The 13,088-nt window shown below is 29.2% G+C and overlaps 1 protein-coding gene across 10 annotated transcripts in view; it reads left to right on the top strand.

Moving 5' to 3' along the window:
• Positions 1-13,088, top strand: part of LOC142323519 (uncharacterized) — a 149,841-nt gene that overhangs the window by 63,332 nt on the left and 73,421 nt on the right. For 4 of the 10 annotated variants that reach the window (XM_075363277.1, XM_075363271.1, XM_075363278.1 and 1 more), the window contains one exon: positions 4,093-4,147. The exons of the other annotated variants lie outside the window; for them this stretch is intronic. In XM_075363277.1, the coding sequence (XP_075219392.1) occupies positions 4,093-4,115 (23 nt within the window). In that variant the 3' untranslated portion in view covers positions 4,116-4,147. The remainder of the gene's footprint in view (positions 1-4,092; positions 4,148-13,088) is intronic. 10 annotated transcript variants of the gene reach the window in all.

Genomic DNA, 13,088 nt, shown 5'->3' with positions numbered 1-13,088 from the left:
GAAAAAGATTAATTTTAAAATTAATATTAATATTAATGATTTATCTTTGCTAACTATATACAACTTAATTCTAGTTCTCTCTCTTTAGACAGCATTACGGGCTGATGAAAAAAAAAACTTTTACGATGACTAATATTTTTATGCCTCGCCCTCTAATCGACATGAACAACGGCACGTACACACCATTTGTTAAGTTTTTTTCTATAGTATCACTTGTCCTTGAAAGCATTACAATTAATAGCGTCTGTCTTTTTGTTTTAAACTATTGTCAGTTTTAACTGAATTCTTTTTTTTTAGCACAAGCGGCAGTGTAATTATAAAAAGAGTTTTAGACTATAACATATATGTTAACGTCTTATGCTTGTCATCAATTCCTTTATAGATATACGTAACTCTTGTACGAACAAATACAAAAAATATTTCAATAAATAAAACTTTTTTCAGGCTTAATAGGGAATATTGAATGAGAAATTAAATAGATTCCTGTCTTCACCAAAACACGAATATATATTTTATATACTGATATACCGATTCAAAATGTTTATAATGATCGCCAAATGGTTATCTAATTAATAAACATCATTACTTTCATAGTAAATATTACTCTTAATTAGTAATATTATTGTGTTGAACATATTTTACATACATCACAGTCATTGATGTATGTATGTGATGTATGATGTTGCCAATGTGTTGTGTTTACCTTCAAACCGTTTGTAATCTTTGCAACGAATCTTACATGCGTAATAATGTAATAATAAGATTGATTACGTAATAAATAATTTGATCAAACCGAGTAATAAACCCACCGGGTCGGTCTAGTGGTGAACGCGTCTTCCCAAGTAAGCCGACTTGGAAGTCGAGAGTTCGAGCGTTCAAATACTAGTAATGGCAGTTAGTTACTTTTATACGGATTTAAATACTAGATCGTGGATACCGGTGTTTTTTGGTGGTTGGATTCGATTAACCACACTTCTCAGGAAAGGTTGAACTGAGACTGTACAAGACTACACTTCATTTACATTCATACATATCATCCTCTGAAGTAATACCTGAACGGTAATTCCCGGAGGCTAAATACGAAAAAGAAAAAACTACGTAATAAATAATTTGAACATCTGCCCGAATATTTGTACATCTGAGAAACGTACAATTCACAGAGCTAAACACTGTCGAAACAATTTTACCGAATGCATTTACGGAATTACTCTTGCACTTCTCACCGATAAATTTATCGACGATGATAAGAAAACACTCGTCGATAACTTCTTATCTTGGTTCTTATCTGTACTATAAAAATGTACAGAAAAACAGAACGGGAACGGAATATCATTTCATCTGTAAGCACACAACGCACACATTGTTAAAGTTATTTCACGATTGGGTGCATTACATTTTACTTTGGTAATAAAGATGAAGATGATTTTGAGGCCGTTTCTTGAAAGAAAATTACGAACATTTTTACTATCAAGATTGAACATTAGATTTGATTAAATAATACAAAGCTTCATCAACCCAATCTGTATCACCGGTATATTAGATCATTCTAGTTTTGAAGGTATTTTTATTTATTGTAATACTTCATTTGTGCTAGATTTAAAAAAAAATCAGTTGATTAAAGCGAAATGTTTGATGATAAATAAATTTAATAAAACAAATTTCTTATAGTAACAAATGCTTTAATAAAATTAAAAAAATAAATAAATGAAAAATAAATACTTCAAGAGTTAATGATAAAATAATAAAATAACATAATTTATAAAATTGTATCGTTTATACGGTGACAGGGGACTTTAGCTAAGAGGAATTTTAGAGGTAAATCTTTTTTTATTTAATTTTTTTGGGATGAGGCAAAAGTAAAAACTTCTGTCAGTCTAACTAATGCGTCGATGGTCGAGAGAGGGACGGGGTTTTTAACAAACGCAGGTGGCTTCCTTCGCTCTGATTGGCTACCGTCAGACAGTACTGAACAAGCGTTGTACAATTCAAATACAACCGTAAACATGTGTACATGTGTGTGTGCGTACGTATGAGTATTGCTGTGCGAGTAACACGTTAATATAGACGTTTTCTTATAAAGACATTTCTTATATAGACGTTCGATATAATTAAATTAAATCAAGATTTGTCGATTATTTTATATTTATTACATTTTATTTAAAATAATAATTAATCACCTTAAATTTTAATAAATTAAATAAAAATATTACGATAAAGTTTATCCGTTTTATAAAATGAAATACAGCATTAAAGGGTAAAAAAATGAATATGTAAAACTTTTGAAATGCGGTGCTATAGCAGAATGTTAAGAATCAGATGGGTGGATAAAGTGACAAATGAAGAGGTATTGCGGCAAATAGATGAAGAAAGAAGCATTTGGAAAAATATAGTTAAAAGAAGAGACAGACTTATAGGCTACATACTAAGGCATCCTGGAATAGTCGCTTTAATATTGGAAGGACAGGTAGAAGGAAAAAATTGTGTAGGCAGGCCACGTTTGGAATACGTAAAACAAATTGTAAGGGATGTAGGATGTAGAGGGTATACTGAAATGAAACGACTAGCACTAGATAGGGAATCTTGGAGAGCTGCATCAAACCAGTCAAATGACTGAAGACAAAAAAAAAAAAATGTAAAACTTGTAATTAACTCGATTATATTTAAGGTTCTAATAATAAAAGTAAGAGACGTCCACATAAATACAACAATGTTGCTTATAGCAACATTTACGTAATCGACCTACATTTATGTAATCCTTTTATGTTTATAAGAACAGAAAATATAATGTTATTTAATTCTTCAACAAACATCAACTAAACCGTTTGCCGACTGATCTCCTAAATGGAATCTTCCGGAAGGTCCCGGGTCCGAATCTCAGTCGCCGTTGGGATTTTTAACTTAATTTAATATAATGTACGTTATAGATTTAATTATTTATCAAAATATGAGTTATGTTGCAGCATGTATTTAGTGAAACGTTTAGCAACGTAGTCTTTTGGAGAGGAAGGGCGGTGTTACCTCGACAGCATCACGGCTACCAACGGTTGATAAGTCGCTCCACATTATCTTTATTAATGCTATTCCTTACACGCATTAGTACCTAATACATTTTTATATTTATTGATTTGTATCGGCAATAGACCGACATCCAGTTCTTCACTTACGTTTATTTTCAATTTTAATAAAGCGTATATAAAAGCCAATTCTGACCGGAATTCGAACCCAGAACTTTCTGTCTACCAGTACTACCTACAATTCTGGTATCTTTTGCCATAATAATAACTAATACACTTACTACAGGGCTTTAATGAAACGCTCCTGTAACCAGACGGATAAATGTATGATGGACTGTATCGAGCGGTTACCACCCGTACGGACTTATAAGCTACGCATCTGTTGTATAAAATGTGTAATATAAAAAAAATGTGTAAAACGTAATATAAATGTAATGTAAAAAAAATAAATACTTCATTTCATTTTGTTTGAACAAAATTTTATTCCAATAATACTAGTATAAAGGATCCTTTAATTAAAATAACTAACAAAAGTAAATTTATTTGTAAATATTCAGCGATTTACAAAGTAAATGTCCATGAACTGGTAAAATGATTGTTTTCTATTTTGTATAAACTGTTTACTTTAGAGAAATATAAATGTTTAAATTTTATTACCGATTTATTTAAAACTTTTCTCGACCTCTGTAAATATTAATTTTATAATATCGCCGTAGGTGGTTAAAGTAAATCTCTCTCTCTCTCTCTCTCTCTCTCTCTCTCTATATATATATATATATATATATATATATATATATATATATATGTAAGCATTGCCGGGTCTGCTAGTATCAAACAAGTATGAACAGTGGTCACTTTGTTGAAATCATTACATTTATTAGCGTCTGTTTTTTGTTTTGACTACTGTCACTTTTAACTGAAATTTCTTTTTGTTTAGCACAAGCGGCAATGTAATTATAAAAAGAGTTTTACTTTACAGTACATATATCTTATATACATAACTCTTGTACGAACAAATACAAAAAAAAAACAAACATGTTACTATTAGATCTGTTAGAATTTTCTTTTTCTGTCGTAGAGTATGCTCAGAGCAGAGAATGAAATAGCACGTACCTCACTCGATCGCGTTGCAAGTAAGTTTTTAATTTATATTTTGCATTGATTTTATGTTTATTATGATAATACTAACAAAAAACGAAACAAAATACACACTAGAACCGTTTAAAAATTGCCTTCTAACTGTTGAAAATGTTTTGCAGATTAATTCGACAAAGAGTAAACGGTAACGGCCAGCAATGTCTGTAATCCCGTCTGCCATCATGTTCTTCTGTAACGCTGAAACCTGTCGTGCACTCGCTTAAACCCTTACGATTAATACGATTAGTTTTTCTGGTAGAAGGAAGAACAGAGATCTGCCAGTGACTTTCTTTGTCGTGAAATGTAGACGTTAGTGTACAACTGAATTGTCACGATGCTTACACAAATAAATAACATTATTTACGTGTAAAATTTAAATAGAAGGAAATAAACTCGTAAAATAAGAACGGTACATCCCAAAATTGACACGTAAAAATCAAAATATTATAGTTAAATAATGAATATACATTATAATTAATTATTTTCTGGCACTTGGGGTAACGTGACAGGTCCTTTCAGTTGTGCAAGAATTTATTTAAATTATTCAAACGTTTCGTATTTTATCCATAATTTTTTTTTTCTTTTGAAAGTATAACGCAAATTTTATATTTTTTATTTCGGTTACGATCTTAAAGATTACAGACGACATCGATCAAAATTTTTTTGAATGTTTAGGATGTCGAGAAACAACTTGGAACGGTAACCGCATTCGTATGATTTTTGGTCAGGTAATCTTCAGAGACGAATTTGAATTTTCTTCAGATCCAAACATCCTGAATTTCCACTCACAGTCGATTGAAAACTCATTTATTTGATTTCATAAATCGGACAAAAGTTTTAGGGGAAAAATGTGTAATTTTGTAGTAAATGCCATCGTGATTGCATAAGGGGGAAAGCAAGATCTTTGAACATATTCATTAAACATGTAATTATAAAAATCCTTTTTTTTGTTAACATTTTCTTTTTAACTACTTTCCTATTAGTAATTGGAGAAAATCGATTTTTAGACCGATCGATGTACGGGAACGCATTGCAAAAAAAAAATTGATCGGTAAATTTTTTTTTAATGAATTTGTGAAAATTTCTGTCATTGAGTTAAGAGAGAAATATTCACAATTTTTTGTTAATTTTATAAAGGTATTCGTTTAAGCTAACGATGAACTGTAATCTTGTACTTCAAGTTGTGCTTTAAAGTTGGTCTGATTAAAGAATGACAAATGCACAGAGTCGTACAGTTTCATGGATAAGATAAATTGACAAGTAAGGTTATCTAACTAATTTGAAATATAAAAAAAAATTGTACAGTTTCAAAACTGATTATATCGGTATCTAATATTTTGTATTGTTGTTTTAGTCATATTTATACTGAGAATTTTTACTTTCTTATACGAAGTAAAGAAAGTATTGTGATCGCAAAAAATTTCGGTTTTCAAATTTTAAAAAGTAGTTGAAATAAGTAAGTCATAACAGACTAAACAAAAAAATGCTGTAGTTAATTTTCAAGGGCAAAAAGTACGTTATATAAGATATACGTGCATGCTGCGGTTAGAAATGGGGCGGGAAGGCAAGACGATTGGCTGCGTGTTGAAGGTTTAACTTTTAACCGATTTACTGTTCAATTCTGCTACGGTATAGAATAGGACTTTTTATTACACAGTTTTAAAAGTTTAACACACACACAGACACACACACAGATTCTTTAAGAAAAATTAACTATAAAAATTTGTATATTTTGTGAATGCATTTTTAAATATTATTAAGAATTCAAGATTAAGTTGTACGGAAGATAGTGATTAAATTTTTTAACCTAGAAAAACAAAACCAAGTTTGTTTTTATTAAGACTTATTGAACGGCAATTTAATGAGTGAAATTCAAAAATTTATTAAACCTCATGATTAATAAATCAAAAATTTTACACGTTCTTACTTTTACTGTGCTAGTAAATAATTGTTATAATTATGCCCAAGCTGAATTCAACGATATTTTTAATTAGTTGACAACTAATACATTATTACTTATCGATCTTGTTTTTGTTTGATATCAATAATTTTTAGCTGACTTAAAATAATCTTAATTCGAGGAATAATTTGTTGTAAACGCATCATAATTAAAAATGTATATAAATTTTTCAATCTCTTAATAAGATTTAGAGACAATTTTATTCTGTTTATTTATTAATTATCATAAATATTTTTTGAACAAACAGTGGCAAAAAGTGTGTGTTTCAAGCTGTATAATTTTTTTAATTATTATTAAATTTCTTATATGTAAAAATAATTTCTTTTAAAGTATTTATGATGACATCTACCGATCTCAATTTCACTTTCGTCGTTAACGTCATATATAAAACAGATTTGGTAATTTTTTTTAAGCTAATAATACTTGAACTAAATTTAAACGAGTTGAAAATGTAATCGGATGATTTTATAAAGCTTATTATCAGGAATCTTAAACTGTTATATTTTGTTAGAGTTATTGATATGTAGAATGATTTTTATATTTTATTAAGGTCTATTCTAACATTTAATTTTATTTAATAATTATTTTCAGACATACATTTTATTTAGTAAAAAAATAATGCATTTTACATTAGCTTGATTAACCAATATGGCGGCGTTATTTTTATAAAATTAAATTTTATATAGGAACTGCAATGAGTTTTGAGAACTAAAAAACAAAATACTTTATTCTTTTAAATGACCCTATGAGAATTGTTTTGATTTTAAGTTTTGTAACAATACATATATAGCGGGTACTGAATAGCAGATCTGAGTATTTGAAATTGACAAGAAAAAATTTGTCTAGGCATGTTTAGCCTGCTTTTTAAAAGCTGTTCTAATGAAGCACAGAATGCAGTTGTTTGTCTCTACTATACTATTTTATAGGAACTAAAATTGAATTTTCATATGAATGTAAATGAAAATATTAATAATTATACAAAAATATTTTCTGGCACAAAAATATATTGAAAAATACTTCAATTTGATTATACTTGAAAATTACAAATACTTGAACATTTGAATCTGTTTATTTTTATGGCTGCTGAAATAAAATATACTTTAGGAAACGATTGCATTCATAACTTTTATATGAATTTAGTTTAAAATTTACATCGCATAGTATTTTATCAGAATTATTCTGAAAATTTACAATTAATTTCTTTATCGTAAGAAGAATGGTACTTAAATGAAAAAAAAGTACTAAACCAGAGCAATAAGACCAATGGAGAGTTGCCAGGTAAAGTTGCCATAATTTCAGTTATAAATGATTTTATTACTTCATACTTTTACATACATTTTTGTCTAATCTTTGGTTTTCATTCTGTATAAATGACCATAAAACTAAAATCTTCTTTCTCAGATTAAGAACCTTAAATTTTACTGTACATTTGTAAATTTCTATATTACTTTTCAATTTATAAATTTCATTTACATATTTTTGTCCCTGAGTTTTCTTAAGATTTTTATTTCTACTTTTGCTATTTTTTGTTCTAAAAATAAATGCATACATTCTGTCCCATACAGTGTTTCTGATAGAACTGCAGTTTTTTAGCGCCTCAATTTGGAGTTATATAACAGGCAATTTTTATGATAAACTTTCTTTATGAGATGATAGGCAGTTTCGATTTTTTGTACTGTATTCCTCATCCCACACATTTTTCAATTATATTTGATGTTATGATTTCTCTCAAATATTTACATTTTTGTACTCTACTTACTTCGTTGATGTCAGAAATTTTAAGGAATTTAGTTCTTTTTTCTTTTTCTTTGGAAAATTAATTAGTTTTTTTTCATAAGAAATTTGAAGACCAATTTGCTTGCAAATTCGCTTAGTAATTGAATTCTGATTTTAGCCTGAGTGGTTCTGAAAGTTACTTACTTTGAATTTGAGTTCTGTTTTCTTTGTCGTTGGTAAATCAGTTAGTTTTTCACAGTGCAGGGTAATAACCCTGCACTGTAGGGTTTTATTAAACAAGTTAAAATTGTCTTGCGGTTAGATATCGTACAAAGTATATTACTAACATTTTTTGGTAATCGACATGTTATATTTCGACACAGTGAAAAGAAAAATTAAATAGTATTTAATTTTTCTTTTAACTTTTTTGAAGAAGTAGGGAAGTACGGTATGCTCTGGCAAATTACAGGATTTATTCTTTCAAATCTTGCAGTTCAAGCAGCAAGTACATCCTATTTATTCTCTTGACATATTGCAGAGTATATTATTTATATTTTTACAAAAAAAGTTAGAAATGTAATAAGCTCACTTAGGTTTAGTACACAGAGTATATTAGTTATATGAATTTTATTAAGCAAGACCCGTTGGTATTAATATATAAATTATTTATATAATAGTTTCCACTTCCCGACAAATTGTAATAGTAATGTTCCAGCGCTTTCAGATTATTAATCTATCCTCATGAACAATGATGTGTTATGCTCTATAATTATTTACTTTACATGTCATTAATTATAATAAATTAAATTTTATAAAAATGTAATTATAACAATCGATCGTCAAAAGGTAAAATAAAGTCAACATTATCCATCATGTCAGTATGAAGATCTCAATTGTTATGTTTATTAGTATGAAGCAGTATTACCGTCCTGAGAATTAAAATTATTGTTTAATATATGTTTGAATTATATTAATCAAACAAGTATTCAAAGTTTTATAAAATTCAATTCAGTATAATTAATGATATGTGACGTAAATAAAGTATAACACATCATTGTTCCTGAGGATGGATTAATAATCTTAAAGCGCTGGAACATTACTATTAAAGATTGTCGGTAAGTGGTAACTGTTATATAAATAATTTATATATTATTTATGATTTTACTGAACGAGAGAAAATGTTATATTGCTCTCACATAGTACAGGGTGTAATAACTACCTTTATTGATGAGGCAGCAAATGCTATATACTTTGACACAGTTACGGATGCATTATCAAGCTTCTTGTTGATTTAGCAGCATATCTTGTAAGCTATCGTATTGCGTGCTGTATTTAATTTTTTGTCGAGCAAGTAGGATTTGGGCAAGGAATTGAGCAAGTAGTAATACATTCAGGATGTATTATTTATTTTTGCTGAAAAATTAGAAAATTTAATATGCTATGACGTAGTTAATGATGTGTTATTCAGGTTTTTTGAGCGCTTAGGGAATATGATATGCTCTGATGTAGTACAGGGTATGTTATTTGTTTGTACTGAACAAGTTAGAAATTAAATATGTTGTGACAGTGGACAGCACATTGAAGGTGCTCCCAAAACAGCGCCACAGGAGCACCCCATTTATTATTAGTTGATGGTGATGATAAGTTTAGCTTGCAACGAGGTACCTTACAACTCCAACCTCACAGGCGATCTCCACGGGAAGCTCATTATTGTTAAACAAAATTTCTTAAATTTATATAATATTATTTTATATAATGTAAATTTAATTTTATTATTTTTGTAATATTATTCATTCGATTGAATAAAATCATTTAGTTCAAAATCAACCCACACAGTAAAGACTCACAGTTCATTAATTCAATTCATGAAAGTTTTTGCTTCAACCAGCAAAGCTCCACTACTATATGTAGTGGAGCTACATATAGCTCCAAATACTATATATATATATAGTAGTTTGTATTTCCTTTATATAAAGAAATAGCAATCAGGTTATATAAAGAGATACATATAATTATCTAAAGATAAGATGAATCAAATATATATGTAGGGTCATCTATTACAACAAAGGTGGGGATAAAATATTGTTATCTAGGATTGGTAGACAATTAAATTTTTTATTATGTAAGAGAATTTTGTATGATTGTGTATGAATGTGTATTTGTCACCAGCGGAAGATTAAAAAATTACAAGTAAAAAATAGTGAATTTAATTTATAGGTATGTATAGTTGATTGGTTAACCCGTGAGATTAATAAAGATAATATTATTAAGTAAAATATGTATTGATATTATATTTAATTCTACCCAATCAAGAGGCAAATAAGTTACATTTAAGTTACAAATATACATATTTATATATATATACTTTTTTTCTAGATGAAATATATATAAAAACCTTCTCAGTTATGCCAAAAAACAGGGGTAACATTTGGTTATAATTAATTTAGTTGATGAAGTACAAAGAATAGCTAGATCCAGGTCCTTTGCAAAATTTTGCCACTTGAACTCGACAAAATATGAATGGAATAGATAATATGTTGGGATCTTTCCTTTTAACACAAAATTTTTAATGTTAGTAATTTAATGTTGATGCTAATACGTTTTTTATTTTAATGTAAATTACAGTCTTACATATACCTCTGCTTGCTTTGCTTGCTCCTAGTCTTATCTTTTTGTAATCTGTTTGGAGTACAAAATCGTGCCCGAATCGCTTTGTTTATTTTTTTTTTTTGTCTTCCGTCATTTTACTGGTTTGATGCAGCTCTCCAAGATTCCCTATCTAGTGCTAGTCGTTTCATTTTAGTATACCTCCTACATCTTGCATCCCTAACAATTTGTTTTACATATTCCAAACGTGGCCTGCCTACACAATTTTTTCCTTCCAATATTAAAGCTATTATTCCAGGATGCCTTAGTATGTGGCCCATAAGTCTTTTAGCTATATTTTTCCAAATGCTTGTTTCTTCATCTATTTGCCGCAACACCTCTTCATTTGTCACTTTATCCAACCATCTGATTTTTAACATTCTCCTATAGCACCGCATTTCAAAAGCTTCTAATCTTTGCTTCTCAGATACTCCGAATGTCCAAGTTTCACTTCCATATAAAGCGACGCTCCAAACATATACTTTCAAAAATCTTTTTCTGACCTTTAAATTAATTTTTGAAATAAACAAATTATATTTCTGACTGAAGGCTCGTTTCGCTTGTGCTATTCGGCATTTTATGTCGCTCCTGCTTCGTCCATCTTTAGTAATTCTACTTCCCAAATAACAATATTCTTCTACCTCCATAATCTTTTCTCCTCCTATTTTCACATTCAGTGGTCCATCTTTGTTATTTCTACTACTTTTAATTACTTTTTCCATTTTTTGCTATTTTTCCCCTAGTAGGTTATATTTTTATGTGTACTTTTGTGCGTTTCGGTTTCAGGATTAATATAAAAATTTTAATTAAGATTACTTTGATTAGATTTTTTATCAGTAGACATATCTCCTTGTCGTGTATTTTTTCAGGTTCAACTAAATTTATATTATAACTGCATAAACATTATTATTAGTTAGGTTAAGTTGTGTTCACCGTCCAAATCTCTATTGGTGGAGGAACCCCATTTATGGACGCCTGGGCAGTGTCGGGTTCGCTAACAGGTTCCACAAGATTTTATTAAGTGTGTATACGTATATACGTTCGTGCACACTACCCCTTAACTTTATGGTCGAAATCTTTTTTATCCTCTACTTAGCACCGGTGAAATCTACCTAAACCTGAAATCTACCAAAAACTTAATTTTGTTTTTGGATTTTGGGCTTGATCGCAATCAAAAAGGGAGGAGCACAACTTGATGTTACAAGAGCCCTAAATCTAAAATTTCAACGCGCTACGACTATGTGTTTTTAAGTTATGCGAGATACATACGTACGTACGTACAAACAAACGTAACGCCAAACCAGTCAAAATGAAATCAGGGATCGTCAAAACGGATATTTTCGTCGAAATCTGAAAACCGAAATTTTTTGCGATCACTACCTCCTTTACATCGAACAAGGAAGTAAAAATATATTCCTGCTATTAAATCAGAACTGTTTTCGTAAAACACAGTATAATACTTCGGCTTACGAGAAAAGATGTTACGCTGCTTCTGTTACCGTTTTAATAAATTACCGAAGCGTTTATAAGATTTTCCCACCGATTTATTTAAAATAGCGTATGCGTTGCTCTTCAAGTCCTTGAGAACGTTCTTGCGTAGATTCACGTTGTTTGCGACCATAAATCGTAGCACCCCTAGAAGTTCTTCTTTCTATCTGTGACTTTGGAGTTACGAAAATATTAATACCAGATTGAATGTCGAATCTATGCAGATTACGGATATGGCTTACCCTGATGTAAATTCTTAGTTCAGGTACTAAAGATGTAAAGAGTGCTACTCTATATAGTCGTAAATTTGTAACGGTCGTCATTTCCTAAATTTTATTATCAAATTAATTTACTTTTACGTATATTATGATACTAATACAAATTGATATTTTATAGATAACGAATTAAATTTAGTAAATCACATAATTACTGTCTGAAGAAGTCGATATTAATTTATACAACGCATTAAATTTTGTTAAAGGAAGTTATAGATTTTTATTTTTGTTTTATGATTTACATAGTAGTGAGATTGATTATTTAAACTGCGGTTGGTAACCTTCCAGTTTCAGTAGTTTTTGTGGTTATCGGGAACAAACGAAAAGATGTCAATATATGTAGAACCGAGGTTAATTATTTTGTTTTCCTTCTGGACGCTACTTTGTGATTTTCAACAAAAAAAAAAATTATTTCTCAGAAACTGGTAAACTTACATTAATTAAATTTGGAAAATCTAAATTTTTATTTTACAAAATAAAAAAAATTAAACATCTTTACCTATTAAAAAATTTATTAAGCTTTTTATTTTGAATAAAATTACAAACGATCGAGTACACAATGAACCCGGCAGTACGCGTTTTTATCCGTTTCTATTTCCTCCATCAAATGTAATAAAAATTATTAATTACAAATAATAATAGTAAATTAATAAAAATTACCCGCTTTTAATATTTTAAAAACCATCGTGTCCCTTCGACGTTGTACGCTTGGAAATACAAAAAATTTGTAAATGTTTAATCTAGAACATTTATAACACAATATTCGTATAGATAATCTAGTATTAAAATAGGTCTTTCCTTTAGTTCTACAGTCTTAACATTTTTTGCTTTGCCTCTGCGCGTACGTGTATA

This window comes from Lycorma delicatula, chromosome 4, assembly GCF_047948215.1.
Source record: "Lycorma delicatula isolate Av1 chromosome 4, ASM4794821v1, whole genome shotgun sequence".
Classification (NCBI taxonomy): Eukaryota; Metazoa; Arthropoda; class Insecta; order Hemiptera; family Fulgoridae; genus Lycorma; species Lycorma delicatula.
Note: the sequence above shows the minus strand (reverse complement) of the source record. Positions and strands in the feature narration are given on the sequence as shown.